At 46.2% G+C, this 27,677-nt stretch overlaps 1 protein-coding gene across 5 annotated transcripts in view; it reads right to left on the reverse strand.

Moving 5' to 3' along the window:
* VWA7 (von Willebrand factor A domain containing 7) overlaps positions 1-26,852 on the reverse strand; it is a 40,115-nt gene extending 13,263 nt beyond the window's left edge. Inside the window, exons 1-12 of one of the 5 annotated variants that reach the window (XM_081181844.1) lie at positions 26,607-26,848; positions 26,514-26,572; positions 19,181-19,468; positions 17,597-17,878; positions 15,770-15,866; positions 13,835-13,981; positions 10,909-11,104; positions 9,485-9,654; positions 5,349-5,461; positions 3,906-4,022; positions 2,568-2,747; positions 996-1,173 (exon numbers count right to left, since the gene is read on the reverse strand). In XM_081181844.1, coding sequence (XP_081037970.1) covers positions 996-1,173; positions 2,568-2,747; positions 3,906-4,022; positions 5,349-5,461; positions 9,485-9,654; positions 10,909-11,104; positions 13,835-13,981; positions 15,770-15,866; positions 17,597-17,878; positions 19,181-19,420 — 1,720 coding nt within the window. In that variant the 5' untranslated portion in view covers positions 19,421-19,468; positions 26,514-26,572; positions 26,607-26,848. Of the gene's footprint in view, positions 1-995; positions 1,174-2,567; positions 2,748-3,905; positions 4,023-5,348; positions 5,462-9,484; positions 9,655-10,908; positions 11,105-13,834; positions 13,982-15,769; positions 15,867-17,596; positions 17,879-19,180; positions 19,469-26,513 lie in introns of those variants that run through there. The other 4 variants (XM_081181845.1, XM_081181843.1, XM_081181846.1 and 1 more) reach the window with 4 other exon arrangements.
* Between the last annotated feature and the right edge of the window lie 825 nt (positions 26,853-27,677).

Genomic DNA, 27,677 nt, shown 5'->3' on the forward strand with positions numbered 1-27,677 from the left:
TTGCCTTGCTGCTTTCCCCTGGGAAAATCTACCATTTACAGATGAATCAGAGCAAACATTAATCCACAGAAAAACTTGATTGCCCTTTGTTCCGATTCAGCAGTAAACTAGGGGCTTTTTTCCTGGGGAAAGTGGCATGGCAAAAGAATGCAAAGTCTTGGAGCTGTGACTTGAAATCACAGGATAAACAGCAGTGTGGCTTGGCTCTAACGTAACCGGATTTCTTACCCTCTGCACAGCACCTAAAACATAAAGCAAGTAGAACCCAAAGCACAGAGGAAACCAGGGTGGATAAAACAACAACAACGAATAATTTAAAAATCAGATTTTTTAAATTTCAATCGGGGGGGTTTATTTAAATTGGATTTTTAAAATATAATGCTTTCGGAGGAAAAATCTTTCTAAAGATAGTTTTCTATTTAAGTTACATTATAGTCCAAAGGTTATTCATCAGGAAACAAAGATTTGTTTTAAGTTTTTCATGTGTGCTAAAACTCAGTCTAAGTTTTTGTTTTTTTAATTGTTTAACCACATCAGTTAACAAACACGGATACATATGCTACAATGTTATTGTTTTAGTTAAATAAATTGTTTAAATTGTTATTAAGGAAATGATTGTTTTTTCTCCTTCCAATAAAGTACAGCAGAAAAGCTGTCCAAAAATAAACAGTTAACTTATTAAACCTCACAATAATTTCATAATTATCTGTCTATGCATTTCCAATAGTATAACCAAATCAGTAATTTCTGATATAATTGTAAAAACTACTCTGAAAATTTATTATTCCAGAAATGAAACCTTCATCTGGTTGTAAATGTTAAGATTATGCCACAGCAAGAATGAGTCTTTTTGCAAAAAAATTTTTGATTTAAATCAAGTCTTACTGTCTAGTGATTTAAATCGTGATTTAAATCGATTTAAATCAAATCCACCCTGGGGGCAACCCACTTGAGAGAGCAGACAGGTGCCATTGAAAAGCCATAGATCATGCTACCTGCAGGGTTCTGCATCTCAAAGGCCCGAACGCCCCCTTGGATGGTCAAGACCACTTTGTCCACCAAGCTGTCAATCCAGAAGGTGTGATCCTCCAGCTGTGCCGCTTCCTTTCTCCTCCTCCGCTGAAACCCCTTGGGGCTGAAGATATTCCCTTTCTGGTGGCGGAAGAGGGTCACCTGGAAAGAGTGAAGCAACGGGGAAAACATGTGAATAAATGTGTGGTTTGAAGCAGAATGTGTTTTTTTCTGAATGCACAGCAACTTGAAGGCAGAGTCTTTCACAAGGCTTTTTAAAAAATAATTATGAAAATGTCGTTGAAGCCATCACATCGTAGGACAGGCATAGGCAAACGCGGCCCTCCAGATGTTTTGGGACTACAACTCCCATCATCCCTAGCCAACAGAACCAGTGGTCAGGGGTGATGGGAGTTGTAGTCCCAAAAAACATCTGGAGGGCTGAGTTTGTCTATGCCCGTTGTAGGATCAGGTTGGTTATCTCTCTCAAATGACAACAAAATCAGGGGCACAATTCATCTCTCTCAAACGATAACAAAATCAGGGGCACAATTCAGCTAACAAGCCCCAGCAGCTGAAGCCTGCACAAACACTTTTGCTAGCACAGTGGGGCTTGCTTCCCCTGCTCTTCCCACCCCCCATAGATGGCTGGGAGATGGGTCAGGAAAACCCCAGAGGGGGAGGGGAGGGAGGAGAGGGTAGGCTGTTCCATCAGGCAAGCAGAAAGGCTTGCACTGATGATTGGCGTAGCACTATGTAGACTGGGATAGATCAGTCGGCAGAGCATGAGACTCTGAATCTCGGGGTTTGTGAGTTTGAGCCCCACGTCGGGCAAAAGATTCTTGCATTGCAGGGGGTTGGACTAGATGACTCTCGTGCTCCCTTCCAACTCTATGATTCTTTGTTATATTACTTCCCAAGGGCTGCAACTTTTAGCTGATCGGTTTAAGTCAGGAGTCAGCAACCTTTTCCAGCCATCCCTCAGACGATGTGGTGGGCCAGACTATTATTTTTTTTTGGGGGGGGGGAATGAATGAATTTCTATTCCCCACAAATAACCCAGAGATGCATTTTAAATAAAAGGACACATTCTACTCATGTAAAAACCATCCGTGGGCCAGATTGAGAAGGCGATTGGCCCGCATCCGGCCCTCAGACCTTAGGTTGCCTACCCCTGGTTTAAGCAAACCAATTAAAAACATTTTTAATAAACTAGAAAAGTGTCCTAATGAATAGGCCAGTGGGTTTTATTTCACAATGTTTAAATGAGTACAGTAGTACCTCGGGTTAAGTACTAAATTCGTTCCGGAGGTCCGTTCTTAACCTGAAACTGTTCTTAACCTGAAGCACCACTTTAGCTAATGGGGCCTCCTGCTGCTGCTGCGCCACCGGAGCACGATTTCTGTTCTCATCCTGAAGCAAAGTTCTTAACCTGAGGTAATATTTCTGGGTTAGCGGAGTCTGTAACCTGTAACCTGAAGCCTATGTAACCTGAGGTACCACTGTACTTAAAAATAAGCATTCCCTCCTATTTCCCCCTCTCCCCCCCCCATTACCGAAGATGTGCTGGATTCACCGATGATTTCCGACACCCGCTGGATGTTCTCGTTGTCCGTAAATATGATCTGGCCGCCGGAGCTGTGAGCTAGGCTGGTGTAGAGGTTGAATCGGTCTGGGGAAAGTGTTTCCCTTTTCACCCGGGTTCTGGAGGGATCTTCTGTTATTAGGAAGGTCACCTGACATCAAGTGGAAGTGGGGGGGGGGAGCCGCTTTATATTGGGTTCAGGGCGGACAGATGGTTTCATTGTGTTATTACACAGCCCATTTCGCCCTGGATTTTTACAGAACCATAACAAAAATTACGCGGGTGGCGCTGTGGGTTAAACCACATAGCCTAGGACTTGCCAATCAGAAGGTCGGCGGTTCAAATCCCTGCAATGGGGTGAGCTCCCGTTGCTCAGTCCCTGCTCCTGCCAACCTAGCAATTCGAAAGCACATCAAAGTGCAAGTAGATAAATAGGTACCGCTCCGGCGGGAAGGTAAACGGCGTATCCATGTGCTGCTCTGGTTCGCCAGAAGCCAGAAGCAAATGAGAGGCACAAATACAAGATGGGTGACACCTGGCTTGAGAGCAGTACATGTAAAAAGGATCTAGGAGTCTTGGTTGACCACAAACTTGACATGAGCCAACAGTGTGACGCGGCAGCTAAAAAAGCCAATGCAATTCTGGGCTGCATCAATAGGAGTATAGCATGTAGATCAAGGGAAGTAATAGTGCCACTGTATTCTGCTCTGGTCAGACCTCACCTGGAGTACTGTGTCCAGTTCTGGGCACCACAATTCAAGAAGGACACTGACAAACTGGAACGTGTCCAGAGGAGGGCAACCAAAATGGTCAAAGGCCTGGAAACGATGCCTTATGAGGAATGGCTAAGGGAGCTGGCATGTTTAGCCTGGAGAAGAGGAGGTTAAGGGGTGATATGATAGCCATGTTCAAATATATAAAAGGATGTCACATAGAGGAGGGAGAAAGGTTGTTTTCTGCTGCTCCAGAGAAGCGGACACGGAGCAATGGATCCAAACTACAAGAAAGAAGATTCCACCTAAACATTAGGAAGAACTTCCTGACAGTAAGAGCTGTTTGACAGTGGAATTTGCTGCCAATGAGTGTGGTGGAGTCTCCTACTTTGGAGGTCTTTAAGCAGAGGCTTGATAACCATATGTCAGGAGTGCTCTGATGGTGTTTCCTGCTTGGCAGGGGGTTGGACTCGATGGCCCTTGTGGTCTCTTCCAACTCTATGATTCTATGATTCTATGACCTTTAACAAAAATTCAGATCCCTTATCAGTGTTTTTCAAAATCGAGCATCATGAAAATCAAACAGCCCAGCCCACCTTGCATTTCTGTTCCTGGATGAGGGCTTCCACGCTGTTCTTCAGGTGTGCATCTTTAGCGGATGCATCAGTAAAGACGAAGATCTCGGAGTACCGCGGCGAGTTCTGGAGGGCAAGCTGGAGAAGCGGACAAGGACAGGTGAGATTCCTATCTGTTGAACTAAGGACAGCATTCACCTCCTTGGTGATAAATAACAGCCAAAAATAAACCCCTGGAAGACCCCTGGAAGAACTGAATTCTCAGCAGTTCCTCCCCCCCCCCCGTCTCCTTCGTTCTCTGACACGTTCTCTGACACGCTCGGACCTCGGGGGGAGTTCGGGGGGAGGGAGGGGTTCCCCCCACTCAACTGATGTATCGCCCAGCTGCTCCCTCCCTCCTGGTTGCTTAGCTACTATCTCACAGCTGGGGAGCTCCTCTCTCAGCTGTGCAGCTTCTGTGTCTGCCTGTCTCTGCTTCTGGAAACGCTGGACTCAGGGGAGGGGAATATCCCCCCCCCCCTTCTGTTAGGAGCTGATCTCCCTGCGATCGTATCTTCCGATCCAGACCAGCCCCTGACAAAGACAAGCACTTGCACATTACAAATTAATTATTTGCCCCTTTAAATTCTCTTCTTCTGGAAAATGCCCTAAACTTCTATCTCCTTGCAGTTATGACATTCACGTGAAGCAGATCAGCCAGAGAAGGTTGACTTCGCCAGATTGAAACTAAAAAAAATGGGCATGTCTGTCGCGGTCCGGTTCACAGGCGATCGAAATCCCTGCTGGGGACGTCGGGACCGGGGGCAAGATGGCAGGGTGGGAACAGGAATGGGAGTCCAGAAGGCAGGAGTCAGAAAGCCAAGGGTCCGAGAGGCAGGAAGCAAGGAGTCACAAAGTCAGGGGTCCGAGGATCAAGAAGCAAGGAGTCAAACGCAGCAAGGCAGGGAACGTGTTGCTGCAGCAAAGAGCCGAAGGGAAAATGCTGACCTTATATCCCTTTCCGGCTCTTGCCACCAGGTGCTGTGAGTTACCAATTGGCCTCACCTGTGCGGCCGCGCCTTGCCTTTTCAGAACAAACTTAGGAAGGCCCCAGTCCTGCAGAGTCCTATGGGTCACAGGGCCTGGCTCCTGCACGCACACCTGACAATATCCTCCTCTTTATATGACCCCCTAAATCCTCCTCATTCTCTCTCATGGTGTGGCTTGGCTCTGGTCCTAATATAGAGCCCAAGAGCCGAAGGGAAAATCCTAATATAGAGCCCAAGAGCGTTCTTGCCCCTCGCTGTTTCCAGAAACAAGCAGAGACGTAGAATTCTCCTTAGAGTATCAAGGTGGTACAATTCCTTTGAGGTTGCAAGTTCACGAAAGGATTGCAGAATAAACATTTATCTCGGCAGCATTTATCTTACAGTACAGAGATCTAGAAAATGACACAGACCTTAAAGATATCGCATGGATACTAACCTGAAGCGCAGAAAGGCACATTTCTGGCTCGTCTCCGCCTTTCAGAGGGCTAATGGTGTTGAGGATTTTCCAGAACTCATCCGGGTCGCTGGTCTTATGGACAGGGCCGAACTCTGGAGGGATGAGAGAGAGAGAGAGAGAGAGAGAGAGAGAGAGAGAGAGAGAGAGAGAGAGAGCATGAATGCCGATTCATGCAGACACATGTCAAATGAATAAATGAACTGTCTCAATGGAACAGCATGGCATCAGAGGCACTATGATTAAAGTTATTTCTTTTTTGACCTGCAACGGCAGATTCATAAGTGTAAATCTACACATCAACCTGTAGTCACAAGGGATGGACATGCATATATGAGCCAGCATCAACTAACAACTGTAAGAATTAAACAGCTATAAATATTATTATATTATATTATATTATATTAATTATAATTATAATTATATTATATTATATTATATTATATTATATTATATTATATTATAATTATATTATATTATATTATATTATAATATTAATTATATTATATTATATTTTAAAGGTAAAGGTACCCCTGACCGTTAGGTCCAGTCGTGACCGACTTAAGCTCAGACTCCATTTTTAAGCTGGGCCTAGTATGCCTTTGTAACTTAATTACCGTTTTAAGTGTGCCCACATCAAGCTACTGTACCTGTCGTTCTTTAAGACTTATTCTGAGTGAGCAGATACTATTTTTGCCTCTTATAAGACTGTTTGTGTGAGATTGTTATTTTAAGGGGGAGAAAAGGGGGAAATCCAGGAAAATCCAGTCTGCCTTAAAGTGTTCTGGATTGCCAACACTAAAAGGATAAACTAGCTTCCCTTTAAGCTGCAAAGGGATGGCACACTGATGAACTCAGTAATGTGAGGAAGGAAGGCTAGTATCTAATAAATATATCCTCTCCTAGCATCTAATCAAATGCCAACAGAAGGCAAATACAAGGCCTCTATTATAATGGCACTGCAATAGTTTCCTTATCTGGCTCTTGGCTTCACTGTCACCAAATAAACTGGCTGTTCTTAGCTGTGCTTTTCCTCATGATGACTTCTTTTGACAGTTTAAGCCTTGTACTCCTGAGGACTTAATCCTTCCTGGCCTGACATTTACCTGGGCCTATAAACAGATCTTGGATGGCATTTTCTATGCAGCGTTCCCACCTGCCAACTCACATTTAAGCACCGTGGAACAGAATATTCCTCAATCTGAATCTGCTTAACTGTTGCCTCTTAGCCTAGTGCCCTTCCAGATGTTGCTGAACTACAGCTCCCATAATCCCTTGCCAATGGCTGTGCTTGCTGGGGCTGATGGGAGCTGTAGTTCTGCAACATCTGGAAGAGTCAGAGGTTTCTCCCAGCTAAAACTCATACAAGTCAGGAAGCTACGTAGAAAGACCGTGTTCCCCAAAAGTGCCTGCCCAGGTCTTGAAGATCTTTGAGAGAGGACCTTCTTTCTAGCTGCCAGCATCTGAAAGGGGGTTTGGCAGGAGACAAATAGGGGGCTTTCTGGTCACCTCATCCCAGTCTCTAGAGGTCCTTTATCACGAGAAGCGAGTCTTGCCCAGTTTCCAGGAACCTCCCTCCCTCCAGCAACAAAAGCATTTTTATGCAAGCAGACCTTTCTCCAATAAACTGACAAGGTATGGCTCAGCTGACTGTTTTATTGATGTTTCATGTGCCTTATTCTTATGTTGACTTTGTACTTTACTTTGCATTATACTGCTTTTAATTGCCTTCAAGCATCATTCGCTGAAAAGGCAGGTACACAGTCTGCTGGGTGCTTTTCAAATCCATCTTTGTCACCAGAGACCTAGTCAACACCTCAGTGGCTAGGAATGCCTTCTTCCAGCTTCAGCTGGTAAGGCAGGTGTGGCCATTTCTAGACCGGGATAGCTGGACCACTGTTGTCCACAAGCTGGTATGCTCCAGCCTTGATTACTGCAATGCAGTCAACGTGGGGCTGCCATTGAGGTTGGTCCAGAAGCTGTGGCGGGCTGATGCAAAACACAAAAGCTCAACGGCTCACTGGGGCAGGACATGGCCAACACGTTACTCCACTGTGGGAAGAATTGAACTGGCTGCCAATCAGCTACCAGGCCAAGTTCAAGGTGTTGGTTCTGGTTCTGTACCAGGGATGCATGAATGATAGCCTCATCCCTTATACCAGCCGTTCTCAACCTGTGGGTCCCCAGATGGTGTTGGACTACAGCTCCCATCATCCCTGAGCTCTGGCCTTGCTAGCTAGGGGTGATGGGAGTTGTAGTCCAACAACATCTGGGGACCCACAGGTTGAGAAAGGCTGCCTTATACAGTGGTACCTCAAGTTACAAACGCCTCAGGTTACAAACGCTTCAGGTTAAAACCAGTGGTGGAGCTTCATGCTCCGGCACCGGGGGCAGAGAGCAAGCAGGGCAGGACTGGCACATGTCCCAGGGGTGGGGCGCGCCTCCTGTGGGGGTGGGGCATCTAGCGCAGGCAGGGGGGGCAGCCGCGACGGAACGCCACCGGGATCGTGCTGCCGGGGGTGGGGCACTCCAACCGCCCCCCCTTCCTCTGCCAGTGGTTACAAAATCCACTAACCTGGAAGAGTTACCTCGAGTTGAGAATTTTGCCTCAGGATGAGAATCAAAATTGTGTGCCGGCGGTGCTGCGGCAGCAAAAGGCCCCATTAGTGAAAGCACGCCTCTAGTTAAGAACAGTTTCAGGTTAAGAATGTTACAGATAGGTAGCCGTGTTGGTCTGCCATAGTCAAAATAAAAAAATTCCTTCCTGTAGCACCTTAAAGACCAACTAAGTTAGTTCTTGGTATAAGCTTTCGTGTGCATGCACACTTCTTCAGATACACTGAAGTGTGTATCTGAAGAAGTGTGCATGCACACGAAAGCTTATACCAAGAACTAACTTAGTTGGTCTTTAAGGTGCTACAGGAAGGAATTTTTTTAGGTTAAGAATGGACCTCTGGAACGAATTAAGTTCGTAACTAGAGGTACTAGAGGTACCACTGTACAGTGGTACCTCGGGTTAAGTATTTAATTCATTCCAGAGGTCCGTTCTTAACCTGAAACTGTTCTTAACCTGAAGCACCACTTTAGCTAATGGGGCCTCCCACTGCCACCACGCCGCCGGAGCACGATTTCTGTTCTCATCCTGAAGCAAAGCTCTTAACCCGAGGTACTATTTCTGGGTTAGCAGAGTCTGTAACCTGAAGCGTATGTAACCTGAAGTGTATGTAACCCGAGGTACCACTGTATAGCCAAACAACCACAAAGTCCTGCAGGAGACGGTCTCTTGCAGACACCATCTTATCAGGAGCTCTGTTCCGTACAATTTTGGAAGGAGGTCTCCTCCTCAAGGATTAGGCAGGTACCATAAACCCTTCAAAGTTGAGATCTCTATTTTTTTTAAAGATGTTCTTATTGCTTTATCTCTTCTTATTGGCCCCTCTTGGCCCCTCTGGAAGGGTAAGCTATAAATTTAATAAATCAGTCAATACTGTGTCAGATCACTGGGTCCAACAAGGTCAGTTCCATCTACATTGAGCAGTGGCTCACCAGGGTTTCAGAGAAGAGGTTTCTACCAGCCCTACCTACAGGTCCTGGGGACTGACTCTTGGGACAGGAAACACTTCTGTCCCTGAGAGGATACCTCAGTTGGTAGATCATGAGAACTCTTAACCTCAGGGTCATGGGTTTGAGTCTCACGTCGGGCAAAAGGTTCCCACATTGCAGGGGATTGGACTAGATGACCCCTGTGGTCCCTTTTCAACTCTGTGGTTCCGATTCTTTGACCTTCTTCGTGCAAACAGATGCTGCTTTACCACTGAGCCAGATATGGCCTTTCCTCACATTTAACGACTACAGTGGTACCTCGGGTCACAGACGCTTCAGGTTACAGACTCCGCTAACCCAGAAATAGTACCTCGGGTTAAGAACTTTGCTTCAGGATGAGAACAGAAATCGCACAGCGACAGCAGGAGGCCCCATTAGCTAAAGTGGTACCTCCAGTTAAGAAACGTTTCAGGTTAAGAACGAAGTTCTTAAGCCAAGGTACCACTGTATGTAATATTTATTTTTTAAAAACACTTCCCTCCCCACTGAAAATGGGCCCTCATCAGCCATCTCACCAGGGTCGTTGAAAGGGACTAAGAGATAGAAATCTGGCTCCTGGGGGGTGCCTCGGCGCGCCCTGATGATCTCCCAGGCTTGGCGCTTGGCTGCACTGATCTCCTCGCCCATGCTTCCAGTGGTGTCCACAACAAAGCTCAAGCCCGTAGCTGGACTGATATCCAGTAGCCTGGAAACAAAACGGCAAGAGCTGTGGCTTAGTCATTGTCCCTAGAACTGTCAGTGTGGCACCCGTGGGCTCAGTTGAATCAGTGATAACTCTGTTTTCCCCCTCCCCCTGGAGCCAGAGCCACTAAGGTGCTGGATGAAGGCTCCAGTCTCTTCGGGGGGCACGGGTTCGAATCCCACTGCTGCCAGCAAAATTTGTTTTTTTTTTAATATTTATTAAGGTTTTTTAAAATAATACAGTAAAAAAGAAAAAAGAAAAATACAAAATAAAGACAGTTAAAAAAAAGACACATCTTTTCTTTCACTTATTTTCCTTTAACTTATTTCCCGGACCTCCTCATACCTCCCTCCTTTGTATTCCACTTCAAATTATTGGTTCAGCAAATCCTTACCATTAAATTTTAACCCATTTATAACCCTTTTTTTATATTCTCTTAAAGCATTACAGCTGGAAACCCCTTAATTACTATCCAACATCATTCTATCCTTCATTAATTTTACAATATTTCTGTAGATAGTCTTTAAATTTCTTCCAATCTTCTTCCACCGACTCTTCTCCCTAGTCTCGGATTCTGCCGGTCATTTCTGCCAATCAAAATTTGTTTTGTTTGGAATAGCTCAGTCGGTAAAGCGTGAGACTCTTAATCTCAAGGTTATGGGTTCAAGCCCCGCCTCGGGCAAAAAAGGTTGTGAGCCTGTAGACCGGGGATTCAATACTGCCAAAAAGAAAAAGAGTCCCGAGAAGAAAGAGGTGTCAGGAGAAACATCAACATCAGTTTGATCAGACATCTTTGGCTGCACAGTTCTGCATTTCTACTCCTTGGCACCAAAGACAGAGAACCCTACTACCTCAAATGCAAATGTATGACGTACAGCCGTCAATGTTAATTATTCACTTGGAGTTGACGAAGGGTTGGGAACATTTTAATGGACTGAGGAGAAAGAGAGGGGGGCAGGAACACAGTAATGTTCGGCTTATTTTCAGTGGCTGTATTCCCTCACATAGTTTTAAAGATCATAAATATTATATTTATCCCTCACCCTTTCTCCCAAAGGATCCCGGTTTTATCGATGATTTGTTCGTTGTGTTTATAACTTGTGCTTTAAGCACGACGTTCTACAAGTTGTCGTCGTCTATTGTTTGGGATTCATTTGAATGGGAAGCGGCAAAGAAATCCATCAATCGCAGACAGGCAGAGGTGAGCAGAGCAAGAAGCATTATGTATACATAGGCTTACGGAACGGGCAACATTACCTCATAAACGGCTTGCTCTTTATTTCCCGCCAGAGCTTCTCCAGGAAGTATACTGAGGCCTCCTGGGCCATGGCAGCGGCTTCCCTGTGCAGGTAATTATGAGGCGAGAACAAGAACGAGGAGCTGTCCTTATTGATACCACCCCGAGGCTCCCTGTGGCGGCTGTCGTCAAATCTCCCGCCATGGCTGCACTTTCCTGGAAGACGGGGAAATAAGCAAACTGAAGAAGAAGATGATGATGATAATTTATTATTTATACCCTGCCCATCTGGCTGGGTTTCCTCAGCCACTCTGGGCGGCTTCCAACAAAGATTAAAAATACATTAAAATGTCACACATTAAAAACTTCCCTAAACAGGGCGGGTGGCGCTGTGGTTTAAACCACAGAGCCTAGGACTTGCCAGTCAGAAGGTTGGCAGATTGAATCCCTGTGACAGGGTGAGCTTCTGTTGCTCGGTCCCTGCTCCTGCCAACCTAGCAGTTCGAAAGCACATCAAAGTGCAAGTAGATCAATAGGTACCACTCCGGTGGGAAGGTAAACGGCGTTTCCGTGCGCTGCTCTGGTTCGCCAGAAGCGGCTTAGTCATGCTGGCCACATGACCCGGAAGCTGTGCGCTGGCTCCCTTGGCCAATAAAGCGAGATGAGCGCCGCAACCCCAGAGTCAGCCACGACTGGACCTAATGGTCAGGGGTCCCTTTACCTTTACCTAAACAGGGCTGAGAGATAGAAAATAAGACTGCCAACCCAACTGAAATTTGTGGAGCAAGAGAGAATTGCTTAAAAGGACCGTCATCTACTGCACGGCACACCCAAAAGCCCCATTTGCCACTGGATCACATAGTATAATAAAAAAACAGAATTGCCAACCAACCAACAAGGAACTTTCACAGGCCCAGACAGAATTCCATCTTTTTAGATAACTGTGGCAGTAAAAAAGGGGAACATATGAACCTCAGATGAACCCTGCGAGTGGCCAGCCTACGCCCAGCATCCTGCTCTCACAGTGACCAACCTGATCTCAGGCACTTTACACCTGCAAAAAAGATTAATATTGATACACTGGAAGGACTAAAAAATATAGCTTCCTTTGATCCATAGAGAGACGACAACTCTTGAACAGACTGCTTTTCAATGAAGATCATGTATTGACAGATTTAATGATATTTGGGAAGCATTTATCAAAACCATAGTTCGACTGCTGAACTGATGTATAATTTATTATTTCTACCCTGCCCATCTGGTTGGGTTTCCCCAGCCACTCTGGGCGGCTTCCAACAGAATGTTATAAAACATCAAACATTAAAAACTTCCCTAAACAGGGCTGCCTTCAGATGTCTTCTAAAAGTCAAGTAGTTGTTTATTTCCTTGACATCTGCAGGTAAGGCGTTCCACAGGGTGGGCGCCACCACCGAGAAGGCCCTCTGGCTGGTTCCCCATAACTTCACTTCTTGCAGGGAAGGAATCGCCAGAAGGCCCTCGACGCTGGACCTCAGTGTCTATGTTCATATACATGACATAGTTTTGGAACCCTAATTACATTCTAACGGCATTTTGTTATGGTTATCCTCTTCCTTCTCTTTTTCTTATTCATTTTAATCTATTGTAAGGTTTTCAATAAAATATAAATGCGGGGGGGGGGGGGGGAGGGGGAAAACAACAACAATGACCAACCACCTGTCCATGGAAAGCCTGTAAGCAGCTCATGAGCACAATAGCTTCTCTCCCTGCCTGCTATTTGCAGCACCTGGTATCTAGAGGCTTACAGCCTCCAACCATGAAGAGAGAACATGCCATTATGGTTGGCAGCCATTGATAGGCATCACTGACACCTACAAGAGAGAATCCCATAATTTAACTTTGCGCTGTGTGAAGGAAGCCCAGCCTTTTATCTGCCCCAAATATTCCAACATTCAGCTTCACCGTGTGTTCCCCAGGGGTGTAAAGTGTTCAGTGTTTTGAGCTGCCATTTCCCTATAATGTACCGTATTTTTCGCTCTATTGGATGCAGTTTTTCCCCTCCAAAAATTGAGGGGAAATGTGTGTGCGTCCTATGGAGCGAATGCAGGCTTGTGCCATAGCCGCGCGCAACCCCTCCGGCAGGGAGAGGCTGCACGGGGCTATGGCTTCTTTAGCCCTGCGCAGCCTCTCCCGGCAGGGAGAGGTGGCGTGGGGCTAAAGAGGAAGCCAAAACAGCCAGCGCGATTCATCCCGCTGGATACCTTGGCTTGTGCCATAGCCGTGCGCAACCCCTCCGGCAGGGAGAAGTTGTGTGCAGCCTGTACGCTGCTCTTTGGGGCCGGGGGGGGGGAGAGATTTTTATATTGATTTCCCCGTCTAAAAACTAGGTGCGCCCTATGGTCTGGTGCGCCCTATGGTGCGAAAAATACGGTATTCTTATTCTTATTATTCAGACAATGATACCCTTCAGGGGCACAGAAGAATCCTGTCGCTCTTTGCAAAGGTTCCTTTGAAAAGCTGGTCCTTGTCTTGAGGGCAGGGGGTGGGGTGGGAAAAGGCGTTTTCCACAGGCCCAAAAGCAACAAAGAGGAAAAGGAAAACAAAAAGTTGCTAGTTCCCACCATGAAGGCAACACACCTTTACACACTCTCCGGACACCGAGCTGAACTTGTCAGAATGTTTAAATGCAAAAGTTGGCAGCCTGATGCATTAAAACAAGAAGAAGCTGTCAGAGTGGGGCAGGAAAGAGAAACCAATCCCGTGAGAAGAAACCTGAGAGAAAAAGCGCTTCTCTAAAACGAATTTCCATTAAATTCTAAAGGGTTTCAGTGTGAACTGCTGGAAGACGCAGGAGGAATACAAATGAAGAAGAACAAAGCCCTTTGAGTCTTTAGTACTAAACACACAGACACAAAACCCCAGGCCTCAAACAGAGCCTCCTGCTGTATTCTGGCAACAAAAGCATACCGATGGGCTTTTCAGGTTGGGCGCCATAGAAACCGGTGGTCAGGAGCCCCTTCTCAAGGAGACCTTCCAAGAGGTTTCCCCGACACGTCCAGTCAGAGCAGTCCGTGCAGGTTCGTACGCCGGCTGGAGGGGAGCAAGAGAGAAAGCCTACTTATTTTATTCTACTTATTTTATTTATTATTTTATTTTACGCAAAGCAAAGCTCCAAACAGTTTACGCAAAAGGTTGTCAAGCAAAAACAGCAAGCACTAAATGATTAAAATGTAGATAAAAACCAATCAGTTTGAAGAACAAAACAATGTGTCTCGATAAGCCCTACCTCAACAAAGCCTAACGGGGGTCTGCTGCAAGGGCTGGAGAAGGCTTAGGCAAACTCAGCCCTCCAGATGTTTTGAGACTACAACTCCCATTATCCCTGACCACTGCGTCCTGTTAGCTAGGGATGGTGGGGATTGTAGTCCCAAAACATCTGGAGGGCCGAGTTTGCCTATGCCTGGGCTGGAGCTTGAGAGTGAATTCCTGAGTCTTTACAGATTGCAGCGGATGATGGGGGCAGCAGCTAAAAGGCCCCAAGGCCTGGACACCTCAGGTGGAATGGATATCCCTGGATCCTCCAAGGCTGGTTCTCGACACCACAGCATCCGTTCTTCGGAGGTGGCCAGCTGGGCATCTGTATAGCTCCAGACATCATCTTGTAAAAGGTATTTCCTACAAGAAAATTGTGCTTATTCCTAAATAAATGTGTCTAGCATCAGAAGTCAATTTCATTTAATCCTGCAGTTCTGATGGTGGAATGATTTAAGTGTGGAACGTGGATAGTGCTGTGGTCTAAACCACTCAGCCTCTTGGGCTTGCCAATCAGAAGGTTGACGGTTCAAATCCCCGTGACGTGGTAAGCTCCCGTTGCTCTGTCCCAGCTCCTGCCAACCTAGCAGTTCGAAAGCACGCCCGCGCAAGTAGATAAATAGGTACCATTGCAGCGGGAAGGTAAATGGCGTTTCCATGCACTCTGGTTTCCATCACGGTGTCCCGTTGAGCCAGAAGCAGTTTAGTCCTGCTGGCCACATGACCCAGAAAACTGTCTGTGGACAAACACTGGCTCCCGCAGCCTGATAGCGAGATGAGCGCCGCAACCCAATAGTCGCCTTTGACTGGACTTAACCATCCAGGAGTCCTTTAACTTTACCTTTTTACCTTTGTGATTTAAGTGAGTTAAAAAAGACGAAGCTGCATATGCTCAGAGTATGTCTTTTTTTCAGAAGGATTGGCAAACTTTTTTTTTTTTGCTTCAGCTTGTCAAGAATGTAGAAGCAATTGCAAAGCACAGGCAGGCAGTGGGAAGGAGAGAAACGATGTGCTTTACAAGCACGTACAGTCGACTTGCAAGTTACGTATTGCAACTTGTGAATTCAGCTTTATGTGTTTCATTGGAAAAAAATGTAAAAAAGAAAAATAGGAGGTGGGCATCTGGGACAGGGGGGTGTCAGCAATCCCACCTGCCATTGCACTCACACTGGGAGAGTGTTTGGAGGTACAGGGAAAATGTGTTTTTATTATGTGTCATTTTGGCTTTATGTGCTATCCCTGAAATGTAACTGCTGTGTAAGTTGGTAATACACATGGCTGTCTAAAGACTGTGTCTGTGTGTGAGTGTTAGTGCGCACAATACACACACGTATGTGTAATTTTAGTTCAGGGTCTAAAATCACCTGGTCTATCCACTGCCTAAGGTAGCAAGCAAACCAGGGACCCAGGAGTCCTGGGTTCACCCTACAGATGAAACAAAAGACACAACATAGCACAGGCCTCAGTTTCTCTTCCCTGAGGAGTTTTTGCACCAAGCCTCCAACCTCACCCAGCCCAGGAACTAGGAGAACAAATACTCCCCAAGTTGTGGTGGAACATCATCATCATCATCATGTTCTAAAACCACACCTTCTGCGATGGACTTGATATCATGGCCTGGTTGTAGGAGGTGCGGGTGTATCTTCCGATGGCCAAGTTCAATCCAGTTGCTGTGACTGTAGAAATCCTAAACGGAACGGAAGCTTATTAGTGGAGACTGTTTACGCTACGACGGCCGCCTGTACTGTTAGCCCAAAGATGGAAAGAGGAAGCGGTCCCAACCAAAGACGACTGGCACACCAAGTTAATGGACTATGCTGAAATGGTGACATTAACTGGGAAACTCAGAAATCAAGATGAAATTTTTTAAAAGAATGGGAAAAGTTTATTGTGTACTTGCAAAAGGATTGTAAACGGGTTTGCAGGATCTGCTAAGGCACAACAGATTTGGATGGGTAGAGAAGAAAATAAAAGTTTAGACAGTGGGAAAAATAAGCTGGGAAAGCAAGCAATAATAAAAGAGTGATATGAGCAAATGCCGTAGAAATGGTGGAAAGAAGAGGACTTAAGTAGAGGATTCTACCCCACCGTCTTGATTATGTGACTAAAAACACTAGTTCCTCTGAGCTTGGACAGAGTTCCTTCCCCTCATTGCTAAAGGGCTACAGCTGGCCCACAGCTCATCTTGAGACCCAGAATATATTATTGGGAGAGTTTCCCTCATGTAAATAGCAGATGCAAAGAGCCTAATCTAATCAGGACCACAGTATGGGGGACAAAGGATTTTAAAAAACCACTCACAGCATCTTTAGTCACATAACATAATACAATAAAATATAAAACAATGCAAAACAAAGCCGCGCGTGTTGCGTGTAGGAACAGTTCTTATCTGCTTCTCTCAGTTGCTGTTTGGCCTGCATGGGACATTTTTTAACCCAAAAGGTTAACAGTGGCTGGGACAACATCATGGAATATTTTTGCCCTTTTTTTGGGTTTTTTAAAATACTCTCTTAATTTTGCCCATGGCTTAGAAAAGAATAAAACACAATAGGGGAGAAATGGTGAATTGCATTTTCATAAGGCAGTAGATATAAATAATATAAATAATAAGTGTTTCTTGTACTTTGCAGAAGGAATGCAAGTGCAGGAAGTGAGTTAAAGGGAAATGGGTATGCAGAAAATTGTAATATGACTACAAAAATCATACCATTTTCACATATTCCATATAGCTGCCGAGGCTGCTGTCAAGGAGTGCAGCAGCTGTGCCCTGATAGTTCTGGTGCTTTTCATTTACAAAACAAAGATTACAGCTATAACCTGAGAGGAATTTTAACTTCGGCGCAGGTGATGAATTATGGGAACTCTGTGCTGCAAATCTAAAGTAAAGGTAAAGGGACCCCTGACCATTAGGTCCAGTCGTGACCGACTCTGGGGTTGCGGCGCTCATCTCGCTTTATTGGCCAAGGGAGCCGGCGTACAGCTTCCAGGTCATGTGGCCAGCATGACTAAGCCGCTTCTGGTGAACCAGAGCAGCGCACGGAAATGCCGTTTACCTTCCCGCTGGAGCGATACCTATTTATCTACTTGCACTTTGACGTGCTTTCAAACTGCTAGGTTGGCAGGAGCAGGGACCGAGCAACAGAAGCTCACCCCGTCGCGGGGATTCGAACCGCCAACCTTCTGATCAGCAAGTCCTAGGCTCTGTGGTTTAACCCACAGCGCCACCCGCGAGCTGCAGATCTACTACGGTGCAAATTCTGCAATGAACAGAGACCCCCCTAGAGTGGATTTCAACCCTGCTTTCGACAAAGGTGGCTGGATCAAATCAAAGCTAGGGCCAAACGTGTTAAGTTCTCTACCTCAAAGCCAAATGTCACCTTCCCCTCCTTCCAGCTTCTCCTACATTTTGGTAAGCACCTGTAAGGTATGGAGCAGCTGGCCCAGCTTGCCCCGGGCGATGACGTACTGCTCCGAACGCACAGCTTGGAGGATCTCTTTGCGGGTTTGCAACAGCCAGCTGTTTGTGGAGTGGATGAGCTCCGAATCGAAGTGGAGCACAGGGTCGTCCCGCGTGGTGTTTGTGAAGTCCATGGCGGCATTGGCGTTGGCCACCTGGGCAATAGCCCCGCGGAAGCGCTTAGCTGACACCTCAGGACCATAGAAAGCAGCGAAGATGTCATCAGCCAGGAGGGTCCTGCCCTAGGTGAGAGACGGGGAGGGAAATCAGATCAGGAGAGCCTTTCATCTGTAACAGTGGGAACCAGGGCAGTGGGTACAGGCAGCACGGGTGCGAATGAGGTATAACTGGCTTCTTCCTAGGTGCTATTCCATTCTTAACCTGAAACTGTTCTTAACCTGAGGTACCACTTTAGCTAACGGGGCCTCCTGCTGCCGCCGCGCGATTTCTGTTCTCATCCTGAAGCAAAGTTCTTAACCTGAGGTACTAATTCTGGGTTAGCGGAGTCTGTAACCAGAAGCGTCTGTAACCCGAGGTACCACTGTATAGGAAACCCTGAAGAGTCAGTTCCAATCGAGGTAGATGGGCCAAAGGCCTCATTCAGCACAACTCCCTGCACCCATAAATTGTGTGTGCCTGTTTTAGTGGCGGAGGAATTACATGAGGTCCAGTGCCGAGGGCCTTCTGGCGGTTCCCTCCCTGAGAGAAGCAAAGTTACAGGGAACCAGGCACAGGGCCTTCTCGGTAGTGGCACCCGCCCTGTGGAACGCCCTCCCATCAGATGTCAAGGAAATAAGCAACTCTCTGACTTTTAAAAGACATCTGAAGGCAGCCCTGTTTAGGGAAGTTTTTAATGTGTAATGCTGTATTGTGTTTTTTACATTCTGTTGGGAGCCGCCCAGAGTGGCTAGGGAAACCCAGCCAGATGGGTGGGGTATAAATAAAATTATTGTTATTGTGATTGTTATTATATGTTCCACCTGCACCTTGGATACCAGCTGCTGCTCCTCCTGCTTACTTACGATTTCAGCCCACCCACCCCTAGGCTAGCATTATTTCATTTCATTTCATTTTTTTATTAAATTTATATACCGCCATAAACCCTGGGTCTAAGGGCGGTTCGCAGAAAAAAATCAAGATATAAAAACACAAAATTAATAATAATAATAATAACAGTAATAATGATAATATTAATAATAATAAAAATCAATAATCCCCCCACAAAAAAGCACATTTTAAAAGGGCATAGGATGTAAATCAGATCAACCAAAGGCCTGGTTTAAAAGGAACAGTTTTTGCCTGGCACCTAAGGGTGTGTAATGAAGGTGCCAGGCAAACTTCCCTGGGGAGAGCATTCCACAGACAGGGAGCCACTGCAGAGAAGGCCCTGCTCTCGTGTTGCCACCCTCCAGACCTCTCAAGGAGGAGGCACATGAAGGTGGGCCTCAGAAGATGATTTCAGGGTCTGGGAAGGTTCATATGGAAAGACCTCTGTTTGTGGCTAGAGCAGCCCTGCTGGTGTCCAGACCCGCCGTTCCTCTCACCTTGAAGTCCTCCTCCTGGATACGTTTCCCCTTGTTGGGATGCTGCATCTCCACAAAGATGCGCAAGGTGACGTTGAGGATGGCCTCCTCGGTCATGTCCTGGTGGGTGACGGAGTCCCAGGTGAAAGCCATGGTGCGAGACCAGAAGTTGGGGAAGAAGGCGTGGGCTCCTCGCGGAGGCAAATGCAGCAGCGGCAGCAGCCACAGGAAGCGCCAGAACCAGGCCAGGGGATGGTCCATATTGGATGCATTTATCAGGAAGAACAAGAATCCAAGGAAATAGTAAACCTAAAAAGAATTCAGAAACAAAATTCCAAACAATTCAGAAAGCACTTTTCAAACCCACTACATCACATTTCTCCTTGGGAGAAAGGCGATGGCAAACCTAGACAGCATCTTAAAAAGCAGAGACATCACCTTGCCAACAAAAGTCTGTATAGTTAAAGCTATGGTTTTCCCAGTATGGTTTTCCTGAAGCTGAGGCTCCAATACTTTGGCCACCTCATGAGAAGAGAAGACTCCCTGGAAAAGACCCTGATGTTGGGAAAGATGGAGGGCAGAAGCAGAAGGGGACGACAGAGGACGAGATGGTTGGACAGTGTTCTCAAAGCTACCAGCATGAGCTGAACAAACTGCGTGAGGCAGTGGAAGACAGGAGTGCCTGGCGTGCTCTGGTCCAGGGGGTCACGAAGAGGCGGACACGACTAAACGACTAAACAACAACAACACATCACAAAAGGAATTGCTTCCCTGATTAAATAAGAAGTTCATCTTTTACAGCAGGAGCAGACTGACTTTAGTCTCGTTTGGGTCTACTTTATTTTTCCACCAGAATCCCATGATGCACTTTAAATTTATGGCGCAATAATGCCTGCTCAGGATCTTCTCGTCCTGAGCTGTAACTAGCCTGTATTTGGTGAACCTGAGTAGGCAATTTTTGCTCAAGAACCGTAAGGAGTGCTTTGCTGGCTCAGGCCCAAAGTCAACTGTTTTTGACTCCGCAGCATTCTCTGTTCTGCAAAGTGGCTGGTGGTTTCTCCTCCGCTGCTTGGCAGGAGCGGCTTCTGCTAGGGTGCATTTGAGACTTCTTACCGGAATTGTCACCTTTGTGCAGCTAAACAATCACAGGATCTTACCTGGAAGGCACATCAGCCCACTTCACTTAGCTTTTCAAGTGTGAATGTGGCCGTCCCCCTTGCAAATAACAACAATGTCCCTGCAAATGCATGCATTATATAGGTGTGCTCATGAGGGCGTAAGGTTAGGCCTCTGCATAATGAGAAGAGCCATCACTCAGTTGTGGAGCATCTACTTTGCAGGCAGAATATCCTGGGTTCAAATTCTAGCATCTCCTAAGCACTTGCGCAGCTTTCACCAGCTTTGAGAAGGCGGCGCAAGGGGTGCGAGAGGATCAGATTTTGACCTTGCGCCGTATTACCAAGATCCACCCTGCAGGACTGATGAGAGCTGGAGGAATGTAATAACAACAACTTATTTCCTGTACCTAGCCACTCTGGGGAGCTTGCAACAAAATACAGCAGCACCCAAAGGGCACCACGTTGGCGATCCCAGCCCTAAACGACCCAAGCAAGTGGATTCACACATGCCGAAGAGAAATTGTACATGCAGAGACTAAACACTTCCATACATTGATTCATCACAGCATCCACGTGATTTACTTACTTACAAGATATTATACCATTTTTTTTATTCTTCTTCTTTATTGATTAAAAATTTGCATATCAATACAAACTTTATATGCTATTTCTTTACCTATGAAAAAAAAGAAAATTATGTAGAGAATAGAAAAATTTTAAAGGAACAAAAAAGAGGAAAAGAAAAAAATAAAGAAATAACAAATACACGAAGTTAAAAAAAAATCAAAAGAGGAAAAGAAAGGACAAGACAATATTATTTACACAATAAAAATGTTCGACACAATACTTCCCATCCTTCTCATTATACTGTAATATAAACATTCTTTTTTAACACAGATTTGTATTGTATAATATCATTTCTGCTTTGTATATATTCCTCTAATCGTTTTCTTTACAAATATCACTCAATTTCTGCTAATATGGAATTATTTGTACCATAAAGTTTTACATAGTTCTTGAATATTATCCATTCTCTAATTGTTTTTCGTTTCGATATTCCTCTAACTGATCCTGTCAGTTTTGCTAATTGTAGATATTCTAACATGAGTATCTGCCAGTCAGTAATCTCTGGAAGTGTGTCGTTTTTCCAGTTCCTTGCCAACCATTAACAAAACGTTCTCTGGACAATTCACTGGCCTGCTGTGAGATGAAGGATGACCGCCATTCTGTTCCTATAGACCATTGATATTTTCATGCTAGAAAAACCTGAATGGAACTCCTCCTTACCTAGAAGAGCTTCAGCCCAAAGCTGCATGAAATACACACAATCAAACACTCAGTGGAATCCGTGGTATCTGTCTCTTTTTGGTGGTCTCTTGTGTCCCGTCCCCCACCGACGCGAACTCTGCATGTTGACCGTTGAGATCTGTGCCATTTCTTAGAACTCAGCTGGCAAGGAAAACAGCTTGGGCTGAGAAGATAACAGCTCTGGCTACACTCCTGGATAACATACACGCCCCAAACTGACAAAAACAGCACAGAGAAACAGCGGGGGTGGCGCATGCTGCTGAGAGCACATGAATCCAAGTTCACAATGTTCCCAAGCATGGATGATCCCAGCCCCCACCCCCTGTACAGACTGGGGGTGTGCCACAGAAAGATCTGATGGCACTGAAGAACTGACAGCACACACCCGAACTCTCAGCGAGCTGGAAGCCAGCCAACGCAGCCTGGGCATTCCTTCACCTAGCTGGCACCTTTTGAGCTATATCTTGTCTGGTTGTGACTGGGCAAGGCCAGCCGTGCAAACTTAAATACAGTCCTGAATTCAGGGAGACCAGAACAGCTGTATTGCTGTATTACCCCAAAGTCCATCTAGCCTGGTTCTGTTTCCAACAGCAGCCAGAGAGAGCTTTTTTGTCCTGAATGTAGAGAGAGATCCAGTGTGGTCTAGTGGTTAAGAGCGGTGGACTCGTAATCTGGTGAACCGGGTTCGCTTCCCCGCTCCTCCACATGCAGCTGCTGGGTGACCTTGGGCCAGTCACAATTCTCTGAAGTCTCTCAGCCCCACTCACCTCACAGAGTGTTTGTTGTGGGGGAGGAAGGGAAAGGAGAATGTGAGCCACTTTGAGACTCCTTAGGGTAGTGATAAAGCGGGATATCAAGTCCAAACTCCTCTTCTTCATCCACAGAACAGAGGAAGCTAATTTATGCAGGCGGACCACTTGGCCATGGAGCTAAACCAATGTCAACACTGGCGGGTAACAGTTGTCCTGTATCTCAAGCAGGGGACATTACCAGCCCCACCTGGATACAAGACGCCATGAAGGAAGGCATCTTCTCTCATATGTGGTGGACATACAAGGCATTCTGGGAAATGATATATAATGAATTGGAAAAAAAAATGTTTAAAATAACTTTTGTAAAAAAGCAGCAGCAGCAGCTTTTTTTATTAGGAATTCTAGGTACCGACATTCAAAAGGAACAGAAAATACAGTGGTACCTCGGGTTACAGACGCTTCAGGTTACAGACTCCGCTAACCCAGAAATAGTACCTCGGGTTAAGAACTTTGCTTCAGGATGAGAACAGAAATCGCACAGCGACAGCAGGAGGCCCCATTAGCTAAAGTGTTACCTCAGGTTAAGAACAGCTTCAGGTTAAGAACGGACCTCCAGAACAAATTAACCCGAGGTACCACTGTACTTTGCATGTATGCTGCAACAGCCACATGGATGTTGCTAGCCCATAGATGGCAAGAAGACAGAGTCCCTACCAGAGAGGAATGACAAACCAAGCTATTGGACTATGCCGAAATGGCAAATCTGACTGGAAAGCTCAGGAACCAAGCAGACCAAAACTTCAACAAAGAATGGGGAAAAAATTACTTTAAAAACATTATTGTCATTTTCTACGAGGTAGAACGATGTTTATGCCCAAGCATTAGGGTAGGAGAAAACATCCTTTAAATTCAAACCACCGTTGAATGAATGAAGAGAATTTCAAATGCACAATGGAACGTGCCTAGAGCCCTTTGAAAAAATATTATCTAGGAGATCACTGTAATCAGATGAAAACATTGGCAGGATATTAATAACCTCTGTAACGTAGCGAAATTTATGGGCAATATGGAGAGATACAAAATATGCATTATGATATAATATGCAGTTGAGAAGGTGCACAATAAGACCCATGGAAGGGAAGGTGGGAAGTCCAGAGATTTGGAGAAATCTCTAAATATGGATATGTAATTTGGATTGTTTTAATTTTATATTTGTAAAACCAAATAAAAATTATCATTAAAAAATAAAAAAATAAAAAATTATTAAAAAGATACAAGACACCATGGATTGAACTAGAGACCTTTTGTGTTCAAAGCTGGGCCTCTACCAGTGAGCTACAGCCCTTCCTAACAGTTCCATTTGGTCAAAAGATTGTGATACATCAGATTGTGCCTCTCGACCTTTTAAAGCCCTCTAAGCCAGAGGGAACTGGGGCACCACCATACAGTGGTACCTTGCTTCGTACTGGAGGTCTGTTCTTAACCTGAAACTGTTCTTAACCTGAAGCACCACTTTAGCTAATGGGGCCTCCCGCTGTCGCTGCACGATTTCTGTTCTCATCCTGAAGCAAAGTTCTTAACCCGAGGTACTATTTCTGGGTTAGCGGAGTCTGTAACCTGAAGCATCTGTAAGCCAAGGTACCACTGTATATTGTAGCAGAGAGTCCCGTAACTTACATGCTGTTATGAAGAACTTTGTCTGTCTGTCTCTTCTTTGATCCATCCTGACTCTACTGCCGCTCAGTTTTGTTAGGCATCCCCAAGTCCCAGAGCTATGAGAAAGGACCTCCCAAAAAACTTGCCCTATCTACATTCTCCACACCATTAAATCATCAGTCTTTCCTCTTAAGCGGGGCTGGCATAAGCAACATGCAACCCTGACTGCATTACTAGACTCCACTTCCCGCCAGCTCCTGCCCATTGAGGCTGATCGGGGTCTAACAATTATCCGGAGGCTCAGTTAATCTAGCAATTATCTGGAGGACCCCATCCCTGAATTTAGTGAAAGTGTTCCACGCTGGGCCTGGGGGGGATAGAAGTTGCAGTCCGAAACTTCTGAAGGGGACCATGTTAGCAAAGACTGCCCTATACCAACTGCGAATCTGGAACAAGGGGGCCTGTCTGTTTGTTTTTCAGACCATTTTTTATTAACAGGCAATAGTCCAACACAGCTTATGCTATGATACAATTCGCTTAAAGGAGCCACAAGTCTCCTTGTTTTGCTTTTTGCTGTCTGGCTATACCTCTGGAAATACCTGTTTACATTTGCCACGGCAAAACCACATCAATCTTATCTTGTAGAAACAAGCTTGCGCCATTGCCATAAGGATAACATTCTTAATAACGGCACACTCTCTTTAAGTGCTTTTGTTTCACTGACCCTTATATTCGCCACTGGGTCATTTGCCAAGCACGGGCAATGCCGAATAACTGCGTTCGACAATGTTTGCTATGGTCTGCGGTCATGAGAATAAGTTACCCACCTGAGATTTGTAGGCTATTAAGTAGTAGAAGAACAGTCGGCAGAACGCCGTGTGCTACACAAGCCGCACCCACCCCCTTTGCAGCTTTCAACACACAACACAGGAATAGCAACACACACTTCACTGTTATATGGTTACACATGGACAAGCAAAATGGGAACGAACACACAAGTCAATAGGCAGCGCTGTAACTAGGGGAGGGTAGTCAGATTTTTTGCCTGTGTGAAGCCTGTGTGTTTGTGTGTGTGTATGGACGCAAATTCACATGGGGTGGGGTGCCAAACCAGGTGAAATAAAGCCTAGTTTTACCCCTGCAATAGGAGCTGTACAGGCACCGGGCTGGCCTGCAACTTGAGCCTCCTGCACCACTAAACCTGTTTTCCTTTACATTTTTAGCAATGATACAATGATACAATTATATATAGCAAAAATAAAATTTAAAAAATCCACACTCTCCAACATTTATCTGATGGAAATTGGGATGTCCTGTTCCATTATTATTATTAGCCCCTGCCCATCTGACTGGGTTGTCAGTCTGGGCAGCTTCCAACGTACATAAAAAACATAGTAAAACATTAAACTTTACAAAAAAACAAAAAACTTTCCAATACAGGGCTGCCTTCAGATGTCTTCTAAAGATTGTATATTTGCTTATCTCCTTGGCTTGGGGGGGGGGTTGCATACCTCCATAATACCCTCCCACATTTCTCCGATGGAAATAGGGTCGTCCTAATGAAAAGTGGATCAAATCAGAAACAGTTTCTGTGAATCCAGGGCTGTCCCTAGAAAAGAGGGACACTCTGAAAAGTATAAATGGGTTGATGGGTTTCCTATGGCAAGTGAGGGCCAAAACCAGAGCACAAATCTTAAAAAAAAAAAAAAGCTGAAGACTATGACAGCTTATTGATCGCCGAAGAATTGATGCTTTTGAATTCTGGTGCTGGAGGAGACTCTTGAGAGTCCCATGGACTGCAAGAAGATCAAACCTATCCGTTCTTAAGGAAATCAGCCCTGAGTGCTCACTGGAAAGAGAGATCCTGAAGCTGAGACTCCAATACTTTGGCCACCTCATGAGAAGAGAAGACTCCCTGGGAAAGACCCTGATGTTGGGAAAGATGGAGGGCACAAGGAGAAGTGGACGACAGAGGACGAGATGGTTGGACAGTGTTCTCGAAGCTACCAGCATGAGTTTGACCAAACTGCGGGAGGCAGTGGAAGACAGGAGTGCCTGGCGTGCTCTGGTCCATGGGGTCACGAAGAGTTGGACACGACGAAACGACTAAACAACAACAACAGCAAAGGTACCAACAAGTCCACCACATATGATAAATGGTACCTTCTTTTTCTTTACATTTCCAGCAGATATTTGAACTTGTCCTATACATTTTTGCGCCACACTATTTTCCCAGTAGTGACATATGGAAGTGAGAGCTGGACCATAAAGAAGTCTGATCGCCGAAGAATTGATGCTTTTGGTGATGGATGAGACTCTTGAGAGTCTCATGGACTGCAAGAAGATCAAACCTATCCATTCTTAAGGAAATCAGCCCTGAGTGCTCACGGGAAGGACAGATCAAAACAAACACAAACACGATCCCCTGGGAAGGAAGGCACTCCGCCCTTTTCTCAGATCTCCCCAGCCCCAAACCCCTCGCCTCCCTCCAAGATCCCCTAAAAAAGACGCCAGGCTTACCGGGCAGGTTTCAGCCGCAGGAATTGACTCAGAAGCAATTCACCTGTCGCGGAGGAGAAGCCCCGGGAATGATAGGGGAGCCCACCACGCAGCGCCTCCTTTAGAATCTATCTTCCCACGCCTCGGCAATGCGGGGGGGGGGGTGTTGGTGTTGTTGCCTCCGCGGGCGCCGCCCCTCTGCCGGGACACCGGATCTCCCGCCCCTATTAATAGAGGGCAAGAAGAAGTAGTAGGTACGATGCCAGCCGGTGCCGCCGCCGCCGCCGCTGCAGTCACGGGCTATAATTACAGCGCACGTGAACGGAGGAGGAAAGGAGAGTGGGAGGGAAAGGGCGGGGCGCGCAGATCAAGCCCCCGGGTCCTGCCTGGGGGACCCAGGCGTCCGGGTTTGCCTCCCCCACCCCCACCCCCACCCCTCTCAAAATCCACCCGCCTCCCCGGGCGAGGCTCTCCACCCGTTTTTATTTTTTTCTGGATGCGCCCTTAAAAGACAGCGCGGAGAGATCCTGCAGGTGCAATGCGCGTTCCCCAATCATCGCTTCATTCCTTCTCCCAAGGAGTAGCCGGCCGGGGTTTCTGTTTAAAGCGCAGGAGCAAGGCCCGCCGGGGGGGGGGGGATGGAAAATTTGGCCCCCTGGTGATCCCGCCGACCCGGGCTCTGAAACTCTCCACCACCCCAGCTGACCTGTTAAATGCTCGGCCCCGTCCCGCGTACGCTGTCTTACAAAGAGGTTTTTATTTTTTTGCACGGGGGCGCTTATTCCCAGTAATCCCAAGAACTGCACGTCTCGTTCTCTTTCCCCTCCAAATAATTAAAATAATCCAGTAATTCGAGGGAAGGGCAAGGGAGTGCCAGTCCTCCTTATGCAACCGTTGACTGGCCTTGCAGTTGAAATTTAGGCCCCATCTTCATTCATTCATTCATTCATTTAATACATGGAGGAGGTTGGAGGATGGATGGCAGCTAACAGATTGAGGTTGAATCCTGACAAGACAGGAGTACTGTTTTTGGGGGACAGGAGGCGGGCAGGTGTGGAGGACTCCCTGGTCCTGAATGGGGTAACTGTGCGCAGCCTGGGAGTCATTTTTGACTCACAGCTGTCCATGGAGGCGCAGGTCAATTCTGTGTCCACGGCAGATGTTTATCAGCTCCACCTGGTACGC

Source organism: Podarcis bocagei (assembly GCF_964188305.1).
Source record: "Podarcis bocagei genome assembly, chromosome: 2".
In the NCBI taxonomy this organism is placed as follows: domain Eukaryota; kingdom Metazoa; phylum Chordata; class Lepidosauria; order Squamata; family Lacertidae; genus Podarcis; species Podarcis bocagei.